The 19,848-nt window shown below is 41.5% G+C and overlaps 1 protein-coding gene across 6 annotated transcripts in view; it reads right to left on the bottom strand.

Moving 5' to 3' along the window:
* The window catches only part of KYNU (kynureninase), a 101,259-nt gene that overhangs the window by 48,921 nt on the left and 32,490 nt on the right, over nucleotides 1-19,848 (bottom strand). Inside the window, exons 1-2 of one of the 6 annotated variants that reach the window (XM_064435277.1) lie at nucleotides 18,066-18,155; nucleotides 4,061-4,250 (exon numbers count right to left, since the gene is read on the bottom strand). In XM_064435277.1, coding sequence (XP_064291347.1) covers nucleotides 4,061-4,229 — 169 coding nt within the window. In that variant the 5' untranslated portion in view covers nucleotides 4,230-4,250; nucleotides 18,066-18,155. Of the gene's footprint in view, nucleotides 1-4,060; nucleotides 4,251-8,504; nucleotides 8,643-11,736; nucleotides 12,136-17,204; nucleotides 17,330-18,065; nucleotides 18,156-19,848 lie in introns of those variants that run through there. The other 5 variants (XM_064435279.1, XM_064435273.1, XM_064435272.1 and 2 more) reach the window with 5 other exon arrangements.

The following is a 19,848-nucleotide window of genomic DNA, read 5'->3' as shown; positions in this document are numbered from 1 at the left end:
TTGAAAAGCATAAGTCAGGGAGCAATCTCAGCCTAATCTGTTTTGCAGATACTCTGTCTGTTTTTCATCTCCATTGTAATATGAATGAAAAGAGAGAGGCATAAATATCATCCATGCCCCCAAATTGATTCTATTAAAAGTTCTTTTCCTACCAAGAAACACAATAACACTGTCCCCCTGGGGTTAGAGAGAAGGATCCTTGCTCAAGAATCTGGAGCTCGATCTCACCAAGCAGTAAAAGAGGTGAGGAATTATCAGCAAGGCAGTTTTTCTTACACCACAGTCCTTTCTAAATAAAAACAGCCCTGTTCACTGTTTGAGAGACAGGGCATTGCCTTTTTTATAAAGTTATTTTAACACCTTTATACCTGTTCCTTCGGATATTCTTTTCTTGATGTATTATCAACTCTAAATCTGGATTAACTTTTTCCCTTTAGACAAAAAGGTCTTTACTTCCCTCTCTCTGACACCACTAAAAGATTCATTTTGGACCCTTGCTGCTCATTTTTTCACCATCTTTGTAATTTCTCCTTATCAGCACCTCCTCATGCTCCAACAATTCTACATTCACTGTAATATTCTTTTTTCCTAGCACTTGTCTTTCCCCAAATTACATTTATTTCTCACAGTATTGGCCGTTTTAATTCCTGAAGGTGCTGTGGCTGATTTGAAATACATATTGAAATATTCTCACAGGAAATAAACACAACTGAGGAAATAAAGAAAAAAAGAAACAATTATTGAAATGTGTTCTTAGAGTACCCTGGATCAAAAATACATTTGCATTAAGATTAATTAAATATATTATATATTCACACACCTACTCAGATTTCTGCAAACTGGCCAAATCTAATCACATACATTATTTTGCATACTAATTATACTCATTCATCTACATTAAAGATGCACTTCTATACTTTTTAAACCTAAAAGGAAAAACAAGTTTATTGTCAGAAATATTCAGTCCAAATAAAAGGGAAAAATGTAATGGGTTCATTAACCAGAAAGGAGGGACTAAATCTGCTTTTATGAGCCTTGTCCTTAGCTGAAGGATAAAAGATCTCCACTTTCACACCTGCCTGTACCCCTCTCACCAGCCCTCCAAAAAGTCAGATTTTTATGGTTAACCACCACTTTTAACAATTTCTTCTGCACATACAGCTCAGCACTTTCACTCCGGGGCATCTTTTTATTCCCAAGAAACCCAAACAACACCCTACTCCTTTAGCAGGTGACAAAGCACGAGCCATAGCGTTAATCAGATGGGGGAGTTGGTGCCCAGCTGCAGTCCAGGCATTTCTGCCTCCTCCTTCCCTTTAAGAGAGGTTAAAGAGACTTTGCTGTCAGCTCGGAGAAGAGCAACGGGATCCAAACATTTCCCTAAATCTTCTGCTGTCCTCTTTTCCTCATTTGCTCACCTGAGCTTTGCCCCTCATGCTTGTACATAAAACCTCCCAGATTTGCAGGGAGTTAGGCTGCTACTGGTTTCCTCTTGATGGATACAGCAAATAAACAGCCCTGACAGATTATAACTTGATAACTAAATTAAACTATTCTAATGACTTCCTAAATATTTTCCTGTACGTCATCTTACTGTTGTCTCCTATGGATGTTCTCATCTGCTTCTTGTAAGGTTTCATTTTAAAGCCTCATTGTAATGCTTTATGTAAATATATAAAGAATATTTGATGGCTAATATCTGGAATGACATTTATCTTCAGGAACGTGTTATCTGGCATCCGCTCCTGGGCGCAGATAAATGTCATGGCAGATCTGTCTCTATGGTATAGTCACACAATGTAAATATATATATATTTACACCCCTGCTGTTCTTCAGCAGGGAAGCTGTTCCTGATGACAGCTGAAGCACAGAAAGGAAGGACAGGAAAAAAAGGGGAGGGAAAAACCCCTCAATTTAGGAACACCAAAATGATGGGTTCTCAGTGCTTTTCAACTGCTTTGTACATTGTTTATCTTCACTAAAACATATCTACCCACAGTCTGGGGACTAATGTTATTGTAACTGCAGGGGGAAAACCCCACATCAGCAATCTTTGGGTCTAAATATTGCAGTAATTGAAAACCGAATAATAATGAAGTTGAAAGGGAAGAAACCAAAACTGTCACATGGGTTTCAAAACCTCTACATCTACTTCTCAGAAGATTCTTTAATCTAAAGCTGCTACAACTCTACACTGAAAAGTGACCTTTGATGTCCTGTAGAGACATTTGACATTCTGCAGTCAAAGATCCAGCTGCTGCTGCTTGGGCTGGATTCCAGCAGCACCACTGCCATGGGAACAGTGCTCCTGCATCTTTCCAGGTTTAGTGGCACATCTTGCAGCACCGTGGTGGCAGCTCAAGGAGCTCTGAGTACAGAATAGTCAAATATCCAAACAAACAGAAGAAGTTTAGGAAATACTCTTAAGTGACCCAGGTAAAAAGAATGAAAATAAAAATTGAAAAATGTGAAAAATTTAAAAAAAAAATGAAAAAGAAAAATTACAGGGGCACGGATGAAACACATAGTTTAAATATTTGCAAAGTGTCCAGTCCTGCTCTGAATAATAGAAACAGCACAACTCAAGGATTTAAATGTAGGGAAAGATAAGTCAATACACCAGAACACAGAGAACTAAGATTTATCATCCCTGTGTCCTGAGGGCAGGAGCAGACTGCATTCCCAACACTCATCATAGCTCAGCAGGAAGATACTGAAGACAGACTGTTTCAAAAGATGTCCAGGAATTCAGACTACTGACACAATTTTCTATCATAATCCCTTTCTGGACACACTTTGGTGAATGCACCTGTAATTTCTCATTTACCATCAGTAATGTCCTTTCAGAAAAAGAAAATCTGCAGAAAATTCTGTCTGCATTCATTGGAAAATGAAAAAAAAATTGCAAGGAAGTTCTATCATATTTTTTCCTTTCATTTTCAAGAGATACATTTTGCCAAGGCAGGAAGGAAGGAAGGAGAATGACTGTGCCTGTGTGTGTTCATCATCTAAGGAAATAATCTGACATTTCTCCACTGTGCAGTGACCAGGGCTTGCAGAGCCAGCACAGCTTTTGCTCTCCAGGTAACGGAGATAAAAATAAACCCAGACAGGGCTTGGGAAGCAGGAGGAGAGACCAGGACCTTGCTGCCTCCATAGGTGGCTGCTCCCAGGTGTCCCTGCATTAATTTGGCTAAACATGGTGGCTATTGCAGGTACCAAAAAAAAGTTGGAGTTGGGTTTTTGTTTTGATGGTCTGGGAGTACTGACCCCAAGGAAATGCTTCCCTCTCAGCCTGCCACCCCCTTTTCCACCCCTCCTGCCTCCACACCAAGCCCTCCCCATGCCCAGACATGCCACAGGCTCCTCAAAGCAATCTGTGAAACAGGAAAGAAGGAGAAAAATGTCCAGAACAATTTCACATAGCTTCACTGAAGTCAGGTGCTGTCTATTTTTAGGCAATTCATGAGGAAAGTGGAAAATATCTTCAAATAAAAGGCTTCATTATGAATTATTTGCTCAGATCAATTATTTGTTCTGAGGCACAGTCTTCCATTTGGCCTCAGTGAGAAAATAGCTCCACCACCAGCAATAAGACATAAATGTTCACATAATATATATACTGCCTCTTTCATTAACTAAAATAATTGTAACCAGACAGATAATTCCAAGCTGAATCACACCAAGGAAGCAACTGCTCTGAACTACCCAAGCGAGGCTGCTGTTTCGAGCCATTAGACAGAAAAGCTCCTGCCTATAATTTTCAATCAGTCACTACATTGTTCAAAGCTGCTGACTGACAGCATAAGCACCACATAAGTACTGTATCCTCACATTTGATTCAGGATGGCAACGAGAACATAGAGCTTTTGGTGCTAGAATAAGCTGATGGATTGATTTAGCAACAGCGGGGACATTCTGTGCTCAGATATGACTACAATTGCTCAATTATCTCATAAGTGACGATGATTTCCAAAGACTTGTGATAAACACATGCCGAAGATGTGAAGCCCAGCCCTTTCCCCCTCCCTCACCCTCAATAGCAATTACAACTCTCACTTGGAGGCAGATCCTTGACTTTGGGGACATAGAAACATTCCCGAAAATGCTTTAACTCGTCTTTTTCATCTAAGTGGAAAGCAAGTTTTTTGTCCGTGGGACTGCATCCGAGCTGCAAGGCAGTTTGTTCCAAAATGCTTGCTGGGTGCATAGAAGAAGACGGATCCATTTTCAGGTCATTCACTTTCACCTGAAAATCAGAAATGGCAGTTTAGCTTCTGCAGTTTGCATAGTCACGAGTGGCTGATAAGCAGCCACTAAAGCTGCACCGTTCAAGATCCAAACTTACTTGATTTAAAGCTTTTAAAAAGTGAAGTGTCTGAATAGAATGGTAAACCTGATCAAATATTTCCAAGGCAACGTATTGCTGTAACCCCCAAAGGGTTTTTTCCTTCTCTTCTACAGACACAAAGCTCTTCCCTTTTTAAACTTTATCAGCCTCTTCTAAGTTCTCCCACCAGACTGACAGCAGCTCCAAATGCTGAAGTGTCACTCACAGTCTGGAGACGTCAAAGCCAGAGGCAGCATTATTGTTTCTGCAGTCTGAGCTCCTAAGAATAGCAGGTGCATACATACACTGAAGTTGTTTCCAGGCTGTGCAATGTTCAGCATTTTTTGCCTCAAAAATTGGAGGGGGTGTTTGTATACAGCCGTGCTCGTGTACAAGGGCAGAGCAGGCAGGATGCAGGTGTCAGGCAAACACAGCTTTCAAAATCAGGGCCTTGAATTAATATTTCCTTTCAGCTACACCAAATATCCTGCTGGTTTAGATCTGTTTCTTCTGGCAAATGAGAGAAGCCCAAGTGAAATCAGAAATATGACAGACCATCAATTCTAAGAGAACACCCAAAATTAACTGCAAAATTTACAAGCTCGTTGATGTTGATATGAAAACAGTCCTGTAGCTGTAATGCTCAGAGACACCACTGTGTTCCAGACAACACTTGTGCACTTGGCTTTACAATTGGCAGAGAAGGTTTGCAGCACATAGTCTGCACTTTGGGGCAAGACTTCCCTGCTGTGTTTTGTGGCAGCAGGCAGCCAAGAGGCTCAGGGAGGTTCTTGGTGGCTGCCCCAGTTTAGGGAAAGTGTAGTTACACAACATTCTCTGCCTTTTTAACATCCCCAAGAGTCTTGGTGCAAAGGAATCCTCGAGGGGATAAACTGAAATAGGATAGATTAGCACATAACAAGGAACGCAGGGCCATTAGAGAATATCACTTTTTGTCTCTGTTTCAGAAAGAAAACTCTTCAAGCACTAATCTTCCATAAGCTCTCATTTCTTAAAGCCAAAATATCCTACATATAGCTATCAGAAACAAGCTGTGGATAGAACAACAGATGACTATTGAGAAGAGCTTTGTCAACACATATGGGAAGGACAACGGTTGGTATTTAAATATAAACTCCCCAAACAGCACAGCCTCCTCAGTGCTAGTTAACCCAAACCTGTTTATACTCTGACCAAACAGCCAGCATGATGCTACTCACCTGCTTTAATCTGCTATCATTTGGTTTTATGACGAGAACATAATCTTTTACCTCTCCAGATCTGATATCTTACACAGTAAGAATTTTTCCCCTCCCGCCAGCATGAAGATTTATAAAAAATTAAAAATAATAGCAGCAGAGTTCTTTAAAACAATAAATTTTCATTTAGCTAATGTACACCCTCCCCTGGGAGTTATTGGACACATCCTATCCTATTGTTCCCAAATTTTTCATTTCCATTCATTTACCTAATCATCATTATAGGTATAAAAGGAAAATAAAAGGAAAAAAAAAAAAAAAAGATATTTCAGCATATTGGTTTTCAGAGTGCTTTTCAAGGTTTCTAGGAGGCAGAGGGCTACATTCAGACTGGGAGTTGTGTGTGATGCTCAAGTGTCCCCAACTCCCAAAGTGCCACCCTACTGAAAGCCCTGAGGGAGGTGTGACCAGGCTCCCTGTGCCCCAGGGAACTGCTCCTCAGTTCCTCCACAGCTGAGCAGCAGATCCAAGACCTCTGCTCCCTGCTGGGATGTCAGTCACAGATGTGCCTTCTGCGCCTGATTTGGCAGACACCAGGGAGGATGGCTTAGGGATCTCTAGTTCCTCCAGATGTTGTGAACCAACAAGTAAAGCAAGTTATGGTCACATCACTAATGCAATCACCTCATTGTACACATAAAGTAACTTAAGTTTCACTTCTCCAAATTACAGGATTAATGAGAGCGTCTTTCCAAGCAATACTTGGATCAGCACTTGGAAAGCAGAACTAGGTTTTGTTTCCAAAGATTGTTTATTTGATTTACAACTCCAGCATGAATATCCCGATGCCATTATCAAGGCATGTCCAGCACATACATAATAAAGATACAGCCCTCTATTTTTAATAACAAGGACTTAATCTAAATTATGTAAAAAAATCCTTAGATGAGGGGTTGAAACCCATGTCTCCCTGACTGTCTCCTTCTAGGTAAAATAATTGCCAGTGCAGTATTTTCTGTAAAATCTCCTTCCGACTCAAGTTAATGCCTGGATTTTTCCTTTTTTAGTTTTTTTATTTTACTCCCTGGTGACATACCTCCTGGAGGTAAGGAGCCTTTTCAGCTCTCTAAACAGATCAATCTTGAGTTAAGAATATTTGTTAAGTGATGCTCAGCCCCCACGGTCCCTAGGAAGTATTGCCATCACCTCTGTCCTCTTCTGAAAACAGCCTAAAGGGGGTTTGAGAGCCTCCAGCGTTCATCTCCTGGGACCACTGAGGCAATTGCCCTGAAATTTGTGATCAGGAGGTGGATGATAAGGGTGCTTGAAGGACTGTTTGTTATTATAACCCCATTCTTGTCATCCATCCTGTGGAATCCGTGCTCTACACCACAAGAACACAGCACAGCTCCCTATGATTTATCTCAGGAGTTACCATTTTTCAGCAAGGACACCCAGTTACTGCAGTGGATTTGTGGCCATCATCTCTCAGGTCATCCACTGACCCACCTGGCAAGCACAGGTGGGTTTTGGTTCCATTTGAGGCCTGACCCAAACCTCACTGAAATCAGTAAGTGTCTCTATTACAGACAGCAATTCCTGGATCAGGCTCTTGGTTCCCTGTCATTGCTGCATCTGATCAATGACTTAAATTTATTGTGATTCATATTGATATTAGATTTTGACAAAAAATATAATATTAAATATAGAGATCGAGAAGATAAAAGAAGATTAAGTGCTCAGGGGTATCTGATTTAATACAAATATTATTAAATAAGGTAAATCTACTAAAATAAAATCAATCAAAATCCTTTTGGGGAATGAAATCCCAGAGATCCAATTCTGAGACCAGCATAAGAAAGTACTTTTGCCCTTTGAGTGGGAATTAGGCTTCTCAGAGAGAAATCCCAGAAATGCTTGGGGTTGTCTTTTTCCACCCCACTTAACTCTGACTGACATTATTGTATTTTTCTTTTCCAGAGTCCTGTGCAATTCTTTTACAGTAATTAATGAGTCATTTGTTGTTTTCCACATGTAGAACAAACACATTTGTATAAGAACAGCACACTTTATCTCCTTATAACTGAAAACAATATTCAGTAACATCTTCAAACTAAAATTCAGACCCATCAGAGGAAAATGCACTTCCCACTTTGATAAACATAGCTCCTAACCGATTTTTTTTTTTTTTAATGCAACTTAGAGAAAAAACCAAATATTTTAAGAGAAACAATTTGTCTCCACTACCTACTCCAAAAAAAGTTGTTCAGGTGTTTTCACATAATACCCGAACGGTTTGGGTTGGAAGGGATTTTAAAGGCCACTTTGCTCCAACCCCTGCCACGGGCAGAGACACCTCCCACTAGACCAGGTTTTCTTTCCTTGAAAATTTATTACAATTTTTGACTTAACAGATGATATGAAGTCAGTATATTTTTACTTTTTTCTTCTTTCTTTGTTCTTTTGCCCTTCCACAGGACTTGCTTGTACTACACCCTGATTCAATGTAAAAACTCAGCTATGACTGTAGGCAACCTTTCATATTCAAAAAGATCACATGCAACTTATATTAAGAAAAAAAGTAATTTTTCCATAATTTATCAGCCCAAATCAAACATTGGCCTCTACTACTTATCTCCCATTTTAAAGCTATGAAAGACAATGGGTGAGAATTAGTCAGGCACAAGTGACACGAATGTCTGGGTGATTATTTCAGTTTTGTCCTTTATGCATAATTTACTGACTAAATTAAAAAAAAAAGTGAGCAAGTCATCTTATCAAACCTCCTCAGGAAGGTCCATTATGCTTAATTATAAGAATGATAATTTGTCCTGGTTTAGATCCACTTATATCTTTATGGATCTCCCCTCTGTCTTGATGTCTTTGTAAAAAAAAAATTAAAAAAGAAAAAGTAAAGTTGCCTTAACCCTCCCCTTAAAAACATTTGCTTTAAATATTCCAAGATGTTACTCACAGTCTTCCTACCCAGCACAGTGCTGACAGGCACACAATGAATCCCTACTTTACGCTGTGTCTTCGAGGGAAAAGGGTTTATCATGGAAATGTCCTGCCCTTTCTGCCCTCCAATAGCTGCTCTCCGGGTTGGCAAACACAGCTCAGCCCACAGACCTTTGATATGTGGGGGCTGGTGTCCTAATGCACACTTTGGGGAGGAAAACTGGGGGTGTGCACACGTGTGAGCGGGGAAGTTTGCAGCACAGGTCCAGGCTGTCAAAATACACCCACTGAAAGCACCAATAGCACCGTAATTGAGGCTGGTTTGGAAAACAAACAAAAGAGGAACTCCAGAGCTGCGCAGCGTAAGGGCTGATCCTCTTCCCATCCTTACACCAAAGAAATTGCTTTGCTTGAGTATGATTGTGCAGAAAGAAGTTTCTGAAACAGCACAGCCCAAAACAGCATGCAGCCTAGATTACTTCAGGTTAAATACACTTCAGTGAATTTGTTTAAATTACGGAATCGGAGAGAAAGAAAAATCTAAATATTCAGAACATCCCCAACAACAGACACGCAGCAGCAACCACCACTGTATAATTAAATAAGTTATACAGCACAGTGTCACAGCTGCAGCAAGGGAATGTGACAGAGAGGAATTATAATAACCTCAGTTACTTAGAGTAATTTAGGCACTTATTGACCTTCGTGTCAAGAAGCGCTATGGTGCTAAAAGTAATTTTACATAGAAAACTCATCTTTTCTCCTCTACAGTGAAACCACATTACCCTGTGGTTGGCAACCGCTCCTGGGAGGGGTGATGAAACTCCTGAGCAAACACTCATTGCTGCATGGAGAAACAGCCACAGTCACATGCCTGGCTCCCCAGACTCTGACCCCACCAGCCACATGATCTCCGAGTTAACCAAAAACCAGGTGTATCAATAATTATTTGTCCTATTATTATCTTTTCCTTTGCCACCATGGTGGAATTTAAATTAAGAAGGCACCCCTCTTCCATATGGGCATGGGAAAATAAGCACAGCTGTAATGAAAGTGGTTTTAGACCAAACTCTTTTACTTTCATGAACGAGACAATCAATAGCGGAACAGCAAGGAGCCAGTAGTGTTTGCAACCACATGGCAGAGGGAGTGGTGGGAATTTACATGGAATGCTGATTTGCCAGGGTGGAAAACATAAGAACTGAAGGTGAAATCAGGAGTGAAAAGAGTTGAAATCTCTCTTTTCTCTCTATAAACATTATCTCAACCCAGCCACGTGTTTGCTCAATCCCCTCCATTCAAGCTTGAGTGACACCTATTGCTACACGCGGCTAGAACACAGGAATATGGGACAAGAAAAAATGTTTCCATCCGGCCTCTGTCAAGCTTCAGAAGAGGGTTAAAAAAAAAAAAAAGGCAATAAAACCCACCAAAACATATAACGGAACTGTGAGGAGAGATATAGGGGCAGGAGGGTCAGAGTTGTGGGCTAACAATATAATTCAGAGATACATCTCCATCCTGGAGTTCTGTGTGCCCAGACCCCTGCAGTAATGCTTGTTTATTATCTGGATTTCCATTTTCAGTAAGCACCAATAGATGTGACACTCTTGAACTGTAACATTTCATCTTCTTTGCTAGAAAAAAGCCCAACAAAACAACCACACAGAGCACTTAATATTGACCCAAAATAGAGCTGACCTCTATCCATCAGTTCCTGGAGTATCACTGCCCTCTTTTGCACTGTCAAATGACTTTTTCTGGGGCTTCTCACTAACTCAGCTTGTTTACTCCACCAGCAAGACAATGGGACTGCTGCTCAAGAAACTTTATCCTGCCAGGAGTCCGGTCTGGGAAAGAAGCAGGAGATTGGGGCACTTCAGCTACTGAAGCAAAAGGGAACCAAAGTCAAACACAGCCCAAAAGGGGTTTCTATTTCTTGTTTGGTTGGCCATTTAGGTCAAACCAAGCTGAAATACACTGCAACTTTTCAATTTGCCTTTGGAAATAAAACTGCACAAACAGTGGAGTGAAAATTTCCACACTGCATTTCCCTTTGAATGAGCATCGTGCATTTGAATCTTGATTGTGGATGGTGGCAGGAAAGCAGCTGTGCTGGCAAAGCCCATATGCTGGCAGACTTTTATGAGAATTGGAATATTGACCCCTTTTTCCCAACTATTCTTCTCAACCCTTCTGCTGGAATGAAAGGATAACAGAGAGAAAATCCTTTGCCCCTAAGTTCAAGGATCAAACATCAGCAAACATATAGCCTGGATACATATTTTTTTAGCTGCAGAATAAGTAAAATGGTCTGGGATCTTTTTTTCTTTTTTCTTGGTGGGTTTGTTTTTGGTTTTTTTGGTTTTTTTTTTTTTTTTTGTTCTTGTTGCTTTTTGGGGTTTGGGTTTTTTTTTGTTTGTTTGGTTTTTTTTTTATTTTTCCTTTTTTTTCCCCTGTGTTGCTGTGAAGCAGCCAGAGGACAGGAAGAAGAGAAGGACCTGCTGTAAATTACAGCAAGACCAATGTACAGGGGAGTGAGGCCACACGAGATGGCCAAAGTCCCAGGGGGCTCAGGTCTATGAGGCAGAGAATGAAACCGAGGGCAGCTCAGCTCTCACCCTCTCAAAGGAGCTGTTAAGAGCATGATGGGAAGGCAGGGACATCTGACAGTTTAGAAGAGGAAAAAGAAGAATAAAAGGAGCTCTGTGTGTCTGTAACTAAGGGCTGTGCAAGGTGCATGTGTCAGAGAAGGGGTTGAGGGGTGGGCAGGAAAACACATTTCCCATACCAGCAGCTCCCTTGCCTTGTAACCACATTGAGCACCCACTGCCAGCCACATCCTTGGGTGGGCTGACAGTGCTTTACCTCAGCCTGCCCCCAGTTATTTACTCTGCCCATCTGCCATCCATCACTGCCCCTCCCAGACTGACCAGAGACCACTCAAGCTTTGTCCCTTGACCAGAAGGAACTGTGTGAGCTTTTCCGTAGGAACACCAGTAAAAGTTGTAACAAATTCATTTAACAAAACATATGTCTTCTTCTGAAGGCATGTGACAACAACAAATAACCAAGGGCACCCTAAAGCAAAGTCAGCCCGTGCCAGATGGGATGCCAGGACACTGGGTCCACCAGGTCATGAAAGCTTGTCTTGGCACTGCTAGCCCTGAGCCTCCTTGCTGTCAAGAGGATAAAATGATCCAGCAAAAAAAGGAGGATTCTCTGTAACAGGAACAGGCAGGTCTTACCCACAATGAGACGGCCTGGAAGACCCTCAGGCAGGAAAACTGTGGTTCTTACAGTCAGGAAAGGAGCAGCAAAGCAGTGACTGTCCAAGCAGCACACGCTGCACCTGCAGCACGGACTCTGCTCAGGCACAGATGCTCAGAAAAACCAGGATTGTCTGTATTTACAAGGCAAGCCCCACAGCTATTTTTTAAAGCATGCCATCTGCACCGTGTGATGGCGCGATGCATTTCACCTCAGGCTTCACAGCAATCGCTCAGTAAACAACAGCATAAAACCTTTGGTCTCCTCCCTGCTGAGCTTGCTATAACAACTTTCTTATCACTTTTGTTTTCTCTCCACTCCATCAACAGCCCTGCTCCCACCGAAAACTCCGCTGTTACCTCATGTCACATTTAAACCCTGTGTGATAAGGATGCCCTACACCTGCACCTCACTTAACTGGTTCTCCTCCCGCCCTCTCAGCCCCAGCTGAGTTGCTTTTTCCCTCTGAAGTTATTTGAAGGGAACATGTATATCTGACCTTTTTGCAGGAGTGGATAGCTCTGGCCATCTGATTTTAAGTTTTGGTCTTCTGATTAAGACTAAAAAACCTCACTCAGTCCATTAAACTTTACTTTATAGAGACTTCACACCCTATAATGATGATCCAGTGTTTACTTTTTTAATTTATTTATGAAGCAGTCATTAGTAGCTCCTGCTAAATAATTAATTGCTCTTTGAGTAGCCAAAATGAGCTCCTGAAACCTTCCTCCCTGTCTGAGTGGATTTTCCCTATTTTCTTTTCAGTCAGACTGTTAGGCACATCTTATCTAAACAGATATGGGTTTTTACTGTTATGTCACCTGCTCCTAGTATTGTTTTTTTTCAGGCTCTGTATTAATAATAATTTTCATTTCTTTCTGAGTCATTAAACATAATATTTGTCCTTTGAAATCTATTTGCAAAGTAGCGCCTCTATGAAAAAAAAAAAAAAGAAAAAAGAAAAAAATCACAGGAATACAAAATTATTTACTTTTCTGCAGTAACATTTAAGGAGAACTATTGCACTGCTGCACTGATAATAGTAATACCCAGAGAGGGACAATAAGGGAATGAGAGTCAAGTGATTTCCACATAAAGGAAACAAGAGCAGTAACTCCCCACGGCTCTGATAACTCCATGGTAGCTGCAGCAGCAGGAGAACACATTTTGAATAGATGAAATTTCCTTGTGTGTCTCCAAGTTAGCTGCTACTAATAAAAGATGACTGTAGCCTGGGTGCCCTCACCTGCATTTCCAGGCTGGATGCACACGCATATTGAGTTTTTTAAAGCCTCTTGCTATAAAAAATGGGTTATCACTGTTGTTGATCTTAATATTTTGCAAAGAATAAGAGATTTCTCCCACCTCTGCTCAAATATTTGGTTCAATGTTTGCTCCGGATAAGGACAAGCAAGTACATTTGGAGCGGTTTACACCAAAGGCAGGGACAGGAGGGGGAATGTGTCTGTCCCTTCCTGAAGGAGCAGTAGTGTGATGGCCAAGGAGGCATTTGAGAGACTGAAAGAAAAATGGGGGATGATTAGGCAGCAGCATTCCCTTTTCTCATGGCAGCTGTTTGCTGTGTGTTATAAAACCCTAAAAATCAAACAGAGCACCTTGGGGATGGATTTCCAGCAAACCTCCTAACTGCTCCTTCTGCAAGGTGCTTCCAAAGATGTTTCCGTATCAGATGTAGCCTCTTTCTACCTAGCCAGTTTGCTCATCTCCCAAGTGACCAGCTGCATGTCCAGATCTCACAGAACAACACAACCACCAACTTCTCCATCTGCCTGTGGCACATTTCCTGCCTGTGGTCACAGGGCTTCTGAGAAAGGGGAAATCAGACACCAGCTGCAATAGGAAAACAACAACACCTCACTGAAAGGTTTCCCACAACACCAGAACTTTACTTTTATCCTAAATGTTTGTGTAGCACGTCTTTTATGATGCTCTTCACACCACTGCAGGCTGACAAATAGCTGAGGACAGGAACTGAGCTGAGGCAGACAAACGATCCTGTACCTTTCCCCTCCTTCCCCCTTCCCTTGTTTGCAGCTCCATAAAAGTGAATGCACTTCACACTTTTCACTCTTGTTTTTAAGCTCTTGCAGCAGGAACAAGGCTCAGAGATGGGGAAAGGAAGAAAGGGCAGGACAGAAAATAACAAGCTGAGCTTGTACTACATGCAGGGTCTATGAAAAGTGGAATAAAAAATAAAATAAAATAAAATAAAATAAAATAAAATAAAATAAAATAAAATAAAATAAAATAAAATAAAATAAAATAAAATAAAATAAAATAAAATAATAAAATATAATCCAAAGGCCACACATAGCACAATAAAGGTTAATCACATCGATTAGGTCCCTCCAAAAACTGGAATTGTCAGGCTGGGCTCTGCCTGATTTAAATAGCATGCTACTGTTCTGGATGGCCTGGAATGAGCAGAGGTACCAACAGCACATAAAGGATGGTGACAAAGCGGTGTGTGATACCTGAGGGAGTCCATCAGTGGCTTAGGAAGGGGATATAGTCACACATATCCTGTGATAAGAAACTCATTCTGCAGCTTTCTCTCCGAGAGGGTTTAACAGCACACACAGAAACAGCGGCATTCTCCTTGGCACAGCTGAACATCCTGGGAAACTCTAACGCCAAATAACACGAGAAAAGCAACAAGCTTTAAGGCCACCAGGGCACAGCACGGCTCTTGCAAAGGGCCAGAGGTGAAGAGAAAACCTTGAGCTTTATTCACAAACCCAGCAGGCTGCACGGGACACAGCAGCACCAAACTCTGTCCGGGGAACAAGCAGGTTCTTGTGCTGCTCCGAGGAGGTTTTTGCTATCCTCACACTCACTCCTCCTTCCCCCAGCCCCAGAGGCCAACCTCCCAGCCCTCCCTGAGCACAGCTTTTATCTTTGCTTGATTCACTAATAAACTGATTAGGCAGCAGATCAGACCACAAACCGGCCAAGGTTTAAACAAAGCTTTAGCCAACATTGAACTGCATATTGATATTTATAATCCCCAGATAACCCTTTGTTTGCCCCCTCCCTGGTTCCAGGCTGTGACTCAGCAGGCACGGGGCTCCATTAATATTCCCAGAGCGTTTCCTTTCCACTGGCTGTCTCCCTTGTGCTGTGATCAGACCTATCAGGATGTGGTGAATTGCTCTGAGGAAGGTTACAGGTCTCCATAGGGACTGCTCATGATCTTTGAAAAATGCATTTCCCTCTAGCAAGCTATAAATGCTTACGAGAGTTGCTAAAGATCACTCAAAATAGATTATTGAACACTTTGATGCTGCACTTTCATTTTGTGTTATCATATACTTAAAGTATATTAAAAGATTCCCTAAATGCCAAGTGCATTTGCCTGGAAGAGATTTGTGTTTTCCAAAGCCAGAAGAAAATATCTTTGTATCATTCAGGATATGTAATGCTTTTTTCTGCTATCCTGCTGAATGGATTATAAGTGGTTGACAGTACTCTTTTTTGGGTTTTTTTCCCCTTCTTTTTTTTCCCTTCCCCCAGAACCACTGACTGTTGTGATAGACTTTAGTTAACTTCTTTGGATTGTTTTTTGTCTCACTAACAGTCCGCAGTCAAAATGAAAAATAAGAACCTTCTGGATCCTGCCTTGATAAGGTCAGGCTGTAGAATTTTTCTTTCCAGCAATTTAGCCAGGCTCTCTCCTTGCAGAATACATTTACTTGGTAATAAACATCTCCAGACAGCCAGGCTGTACAGACTGGAAACAATTAAGCCAAAATTGGAGAAAGCAGCACATGAATAAGTATTTCACTTTTCAATGAAATTAGACTGAAAATTTCAGGAGCAAAGAAAGCAACAACATTTTCAAATTGTATTAATTAGACAGATTTGTAAAAACCTGTGCTCATGCAAGTACCTTATACATATTTTAATATCAAATGATGAAGAAAATGTGCTGGATAATCACAAGCCTTTGGTGCTGTCCTGCTGAGGTCAAGCACCAGACACACACAGATATTTAGGGAACATAATTTAATATTTAGTAGGAACAACAAAGAAGTTTAGCTATATTCCTTTGGCTTTACAAAAAGAACTCTGCTAAACAACAGGTGAAAAGGGTTTATAATTAAAGTAGAATAAGATTAAAGTGCAGTTTATTCCAGAAATGAATTTAAAGTTTATGAAAAGCCTCATCTCTCAGGTAAACAATGAAATAAATGTTTACATGTTCTAACTGGTTAGAGATCCAAGTAAAATTCCTTTGTAACAACCCAGAGTTTTTCTACCCTCACAAACACTTCACCAGATCCTAAATTCCACAGTTTTCCAATTTTTGCATAAAGGCACTTATTGCAAATCCACCACCTGTTTGCGTGCAGTAAGAGAACAAAAAGCATCTGTTCTGTTATTTTTAATTAGTTTATCCTCCTACACCTCCTCTGTCCAACATCCTCAAATAGTTTAGATGTAAATTCTTAAATAATTTAGAACTGAAAAATTACACATCATGTTTGTGACATCATTTGGTGTGATTTTCTCAAGAGTCTCAAAACTGGCACAAAATTAAACTTGGTTTTAGAAAGAACTTTTTTTTTTTCAGTTTGGAAAGTTCACAGCATTTTCCAGAAGAATTAATGAACATTGCTAATAGCTTGATCCAAGTTATAAGGCATTAGGAGGACACAAGCAGGAGGAAAGGCAATATATAACCTTTAGATGAGACAATTAGAGATCAATTATTAGAGCCAGAGAAGAGCATTTGAAAGCAGCTTCTTCATTAATCAAAGATTATCTCAAATTAGAATGTTTAATTATTTGCCACAGTTCCTTGTATTTTCTTCTACATAAATAAAAAAGGCAGGAGCTTTTTGAAAGCTGCTAGGTTTTGAACATTCAATTTTAACATGATTTTAAACCTAAAAGACCAAATATTTTTAAAAATAGGTAACAGTGAAATTGCATAAATTGCATAACTCAGGCGATTACATTGAAGATGCACAACTGATGATTTTTATATGCTAAATCTATTGGGTTAATATATTAATCTATTTGGATGTCCAGATACCTGGAAAAATTATTTTAATACAAATTGTAATAAAGGGAAAGATGGGAGCATCCCATGCACTGTAGTGGCCTGGGGCAGGATCCAAGGGTTTGATGTTAGATTTAGATTGAATTTGTAGGTGGCTGAGTTTTAGATTCTCAAACAACTGAGCACATCCAAAACCTCGAGTGGGAGGCAGCAACACCAGCAGGCACAGGAGGAGTGATCAGAGCAGCTGGTGGGCAGAAAATGCTGGGCAATGCTCCAGATGGGAGCTGCACAACCTGCTGGAGGCTGGGTCAGCTTTACCTTCTGTTTAACCCAGAAATAAGTTTTGCACCTTCAGGATTGGTTCTGAGAGCAAAGAGGAGAGAAGAAGCAGAGTTTGTTTTCAGAAGCTGCACTCACTCCTCCACATTCCTGCTCCTGGGCTGTGCTGTCTGCAGCATGGACAGACAGCAGGACAGAGCTCCCCTTTGCTTTTAGCGAGTTTTTAGCTAGCTGAGGCAGAGAAGTTCCCTGGAGTGTGGTTTTTCTTTTCTTTGGAGCTGTTTAAACCTGCTCTGGACTGCAGATCACTGGCAGCTCACACCCGTGGCCCGGCAGGCCGGGCCTGGGACCTGACATTTTCTGATGAGAGACTGAGTGAGCCAAGCTACAGCCCACCAAGGGGACTTTGTGACTTTGTCATCTCTTTTATAGCAGCAAAAGGTTTTATTGTTTAATATTGTTCAATTTTTTTGTGCTGGTGAATGCTTTGGCTGTTAAATAAACCGGTTTGTTCCACTTTTCTTCAAGGAAATCTTTTCCCGAACAAGTTAGAGGAGAGGCTGCTTCAATCTGCTTTCTTGAGGAACCTCTTTGGAAATTCTCTCCCAAATTTGCCCTAAACCAGGACATCTTCCCTGGCCTGGTGGCCACCATTGACCAAATCAGCACAGGCTTTTGTAAGTCCTGACAGCTGAGACAAGAGCTGGGAGAAGATACACCCAGAGAACAGGAAAGGCCTTTTGCAAACAGGGATTTTGGGCTAACACGGGGCACAGAGAGCTTTGCTGAGACCACTCTGCAGTCCAGGCAGTTGTGGTTCAGCAGGAACAACTGCTACTCATCGTCAGAGGAGCTGGAGCAGGGCAGGTCCCTGCTGAAACATCCCTAAAACCTCCTGTCCCCACGGACACTCTCCAGCCTTCCCAGGGCTCTGAGGGAATGCCATCTGCTGGCTGCTCCTGAGGGACAGACCGGTCAGCCTGTGCCTGCCACACTCACCAACCATCTCCTGGGAGGGAGAAAAATGCTTGGTGACCACAGCCCCAGCTGTCCACCACCTGATTCCTGCTCATGGATCTTCTCAGGAACCGTGTCCCAGCAGTTATTCTTTAGTGACAGCCAGACACAGATGTAGATCCAGGCTGGGGGCCCAAGCTGTTTCCTTTATGAGATAATTTTCTTACACAGACACTTTTTTCCTCTTGGCCAACCCCATACTCAGGCCACAATAAAGTTATTTTATGTCTTTATTCCTTCGTAAGGTGTATCCTGAACTTGGATACAGGCTTTCTTCTCCTGGATGACCTTCTCTCCTTGCAAGGCCCCATCCTTTGTTGGTCAGGTTAGGATGACCCCAGGTATGTCCAGAGTAATTCAAACTAGGTTTTTAGAGTCATTAAATCATTTAGCTTGAAAAGACCTTAAGATCATTGGGTCCAGCAATTCCCCCAGCTGTGCCAAGTCTACCATTAACCCATGTCCCCAGGTGCCACAACCACACACCTTAAACACCTCCAGGGATGGTGACTCAAGCACTGCCCTGAGCAGCCTGTTGCAGTGTTTGATAGCCCTTTCAGGGAATAAATGTTCCCTGAAATCCAGTATAAATCTTCCCTGGTGCAACTTGAGGCTGTTCCCTCTCCTCCTGTCCCCGTTCCCTGGGAGCAGAGCCTGACCCCCACGGCTGTCCCCTCCTGTCAGGAGCTGTGCAGAGCCGCAAGGTCTCCCCTGAGCCTTCTTTTCTCCAGGCTGAGCCCCTTCCCTCTGTCATGTCCCTCCATCCAGCTCCAGAAGATGCTGCTCTCCATGCAGTCACAACATCTTTTGCACAAGAGGTAGTGGAGGACACTTTGCTAAAACATGAAGAAACAAAAGCCTCTTTCATTCCCCTGCTAGTTTTTGCCCCAGAAATTATTGTTACTCTACAATTTTACTTTAATGAAGTAAAGGCAGAATGTGCTTACTACTGAAGCTGAAGAAGTTTATACCAGACAGAGATTTTGAGAGCCAGAGCCCATAAAAATGGTTTACTGACATATGTGCACAGGCTGCACATTTCTGGCAGAAAGCAAGTCTCACTTGACCTTGGAGGAAAGAGTTTCCAACAATTTAACACCAAGGGCTCATCCACGTGTATGTTTCCACCAGCTTTACCTGTAGTGCTGTGAGCTCTCCACCATCCTTCTCCTATATAAGTGTTGAAAAAATGAGGCCATGAAGTCACATTCAGTTGCAGAACTAAGTTTAAGAGAAAATTTTTGCAGCAGGGTGCATCTTGTCATTATGGAAGTTCAGATCCTAAAGGATCCCAATATGTCCCCACAGCCTCTATAAGCTATGACAAAAAATAAAAGAGAATGATCGCATTAATAAAAGGCGGTGAAGCTCTGGTCGGGATTTCAAGTTGTCCCACTCTGGTATATGTATTAACCTACTTTTGAAAATAAAATACCTGGCTGGTGCAATTCTTACTGTATTTCCCATTTAAGAGGAAAAAAAAAGAAAAAGAAAAAAACAAGAAAACAAAACCAAAGTTAAAAAAGACCAAAAAACCTGCTGTTCAGTTATCTGAAAACTGGCTGGATGCATGTTGAGGTATGTCTACAGTATATCAGGCTTAACCCAAAAATGTCCTCAGATATTCCTCTGCGCTCCATTACAAAAGCCTGAAAATAGAGTTTATTAGAGCTTTACTAAAGACAGCACCATAATTTTGATGTCTCAGGTTTGATTGGAAAAACACATCCCTGCAGGTTATCCCTAACTCTTATTAATCAATACC

The sequence above is a fragment of the Passer domesticus genome, chromosome 10 (genome assembly GCF_036417665.1).
Source record: "Passer domesticus isolate bPasDom1 chromosome 10, bPasDom1.hap1, whole genome shotgun sequence".
In the NCBI taxonomy this organism is placed as follows: Eukaryota; Metazoa; Chordata; class Aves; order Passeriformes; family Passeridae; genus Passer; species Passer domesticus.
The sequence above is the reverse complement of the archived record's forward strand: the minus strand, read 5'-3'. Positions and strand labels throughout refer to the sequence as shown.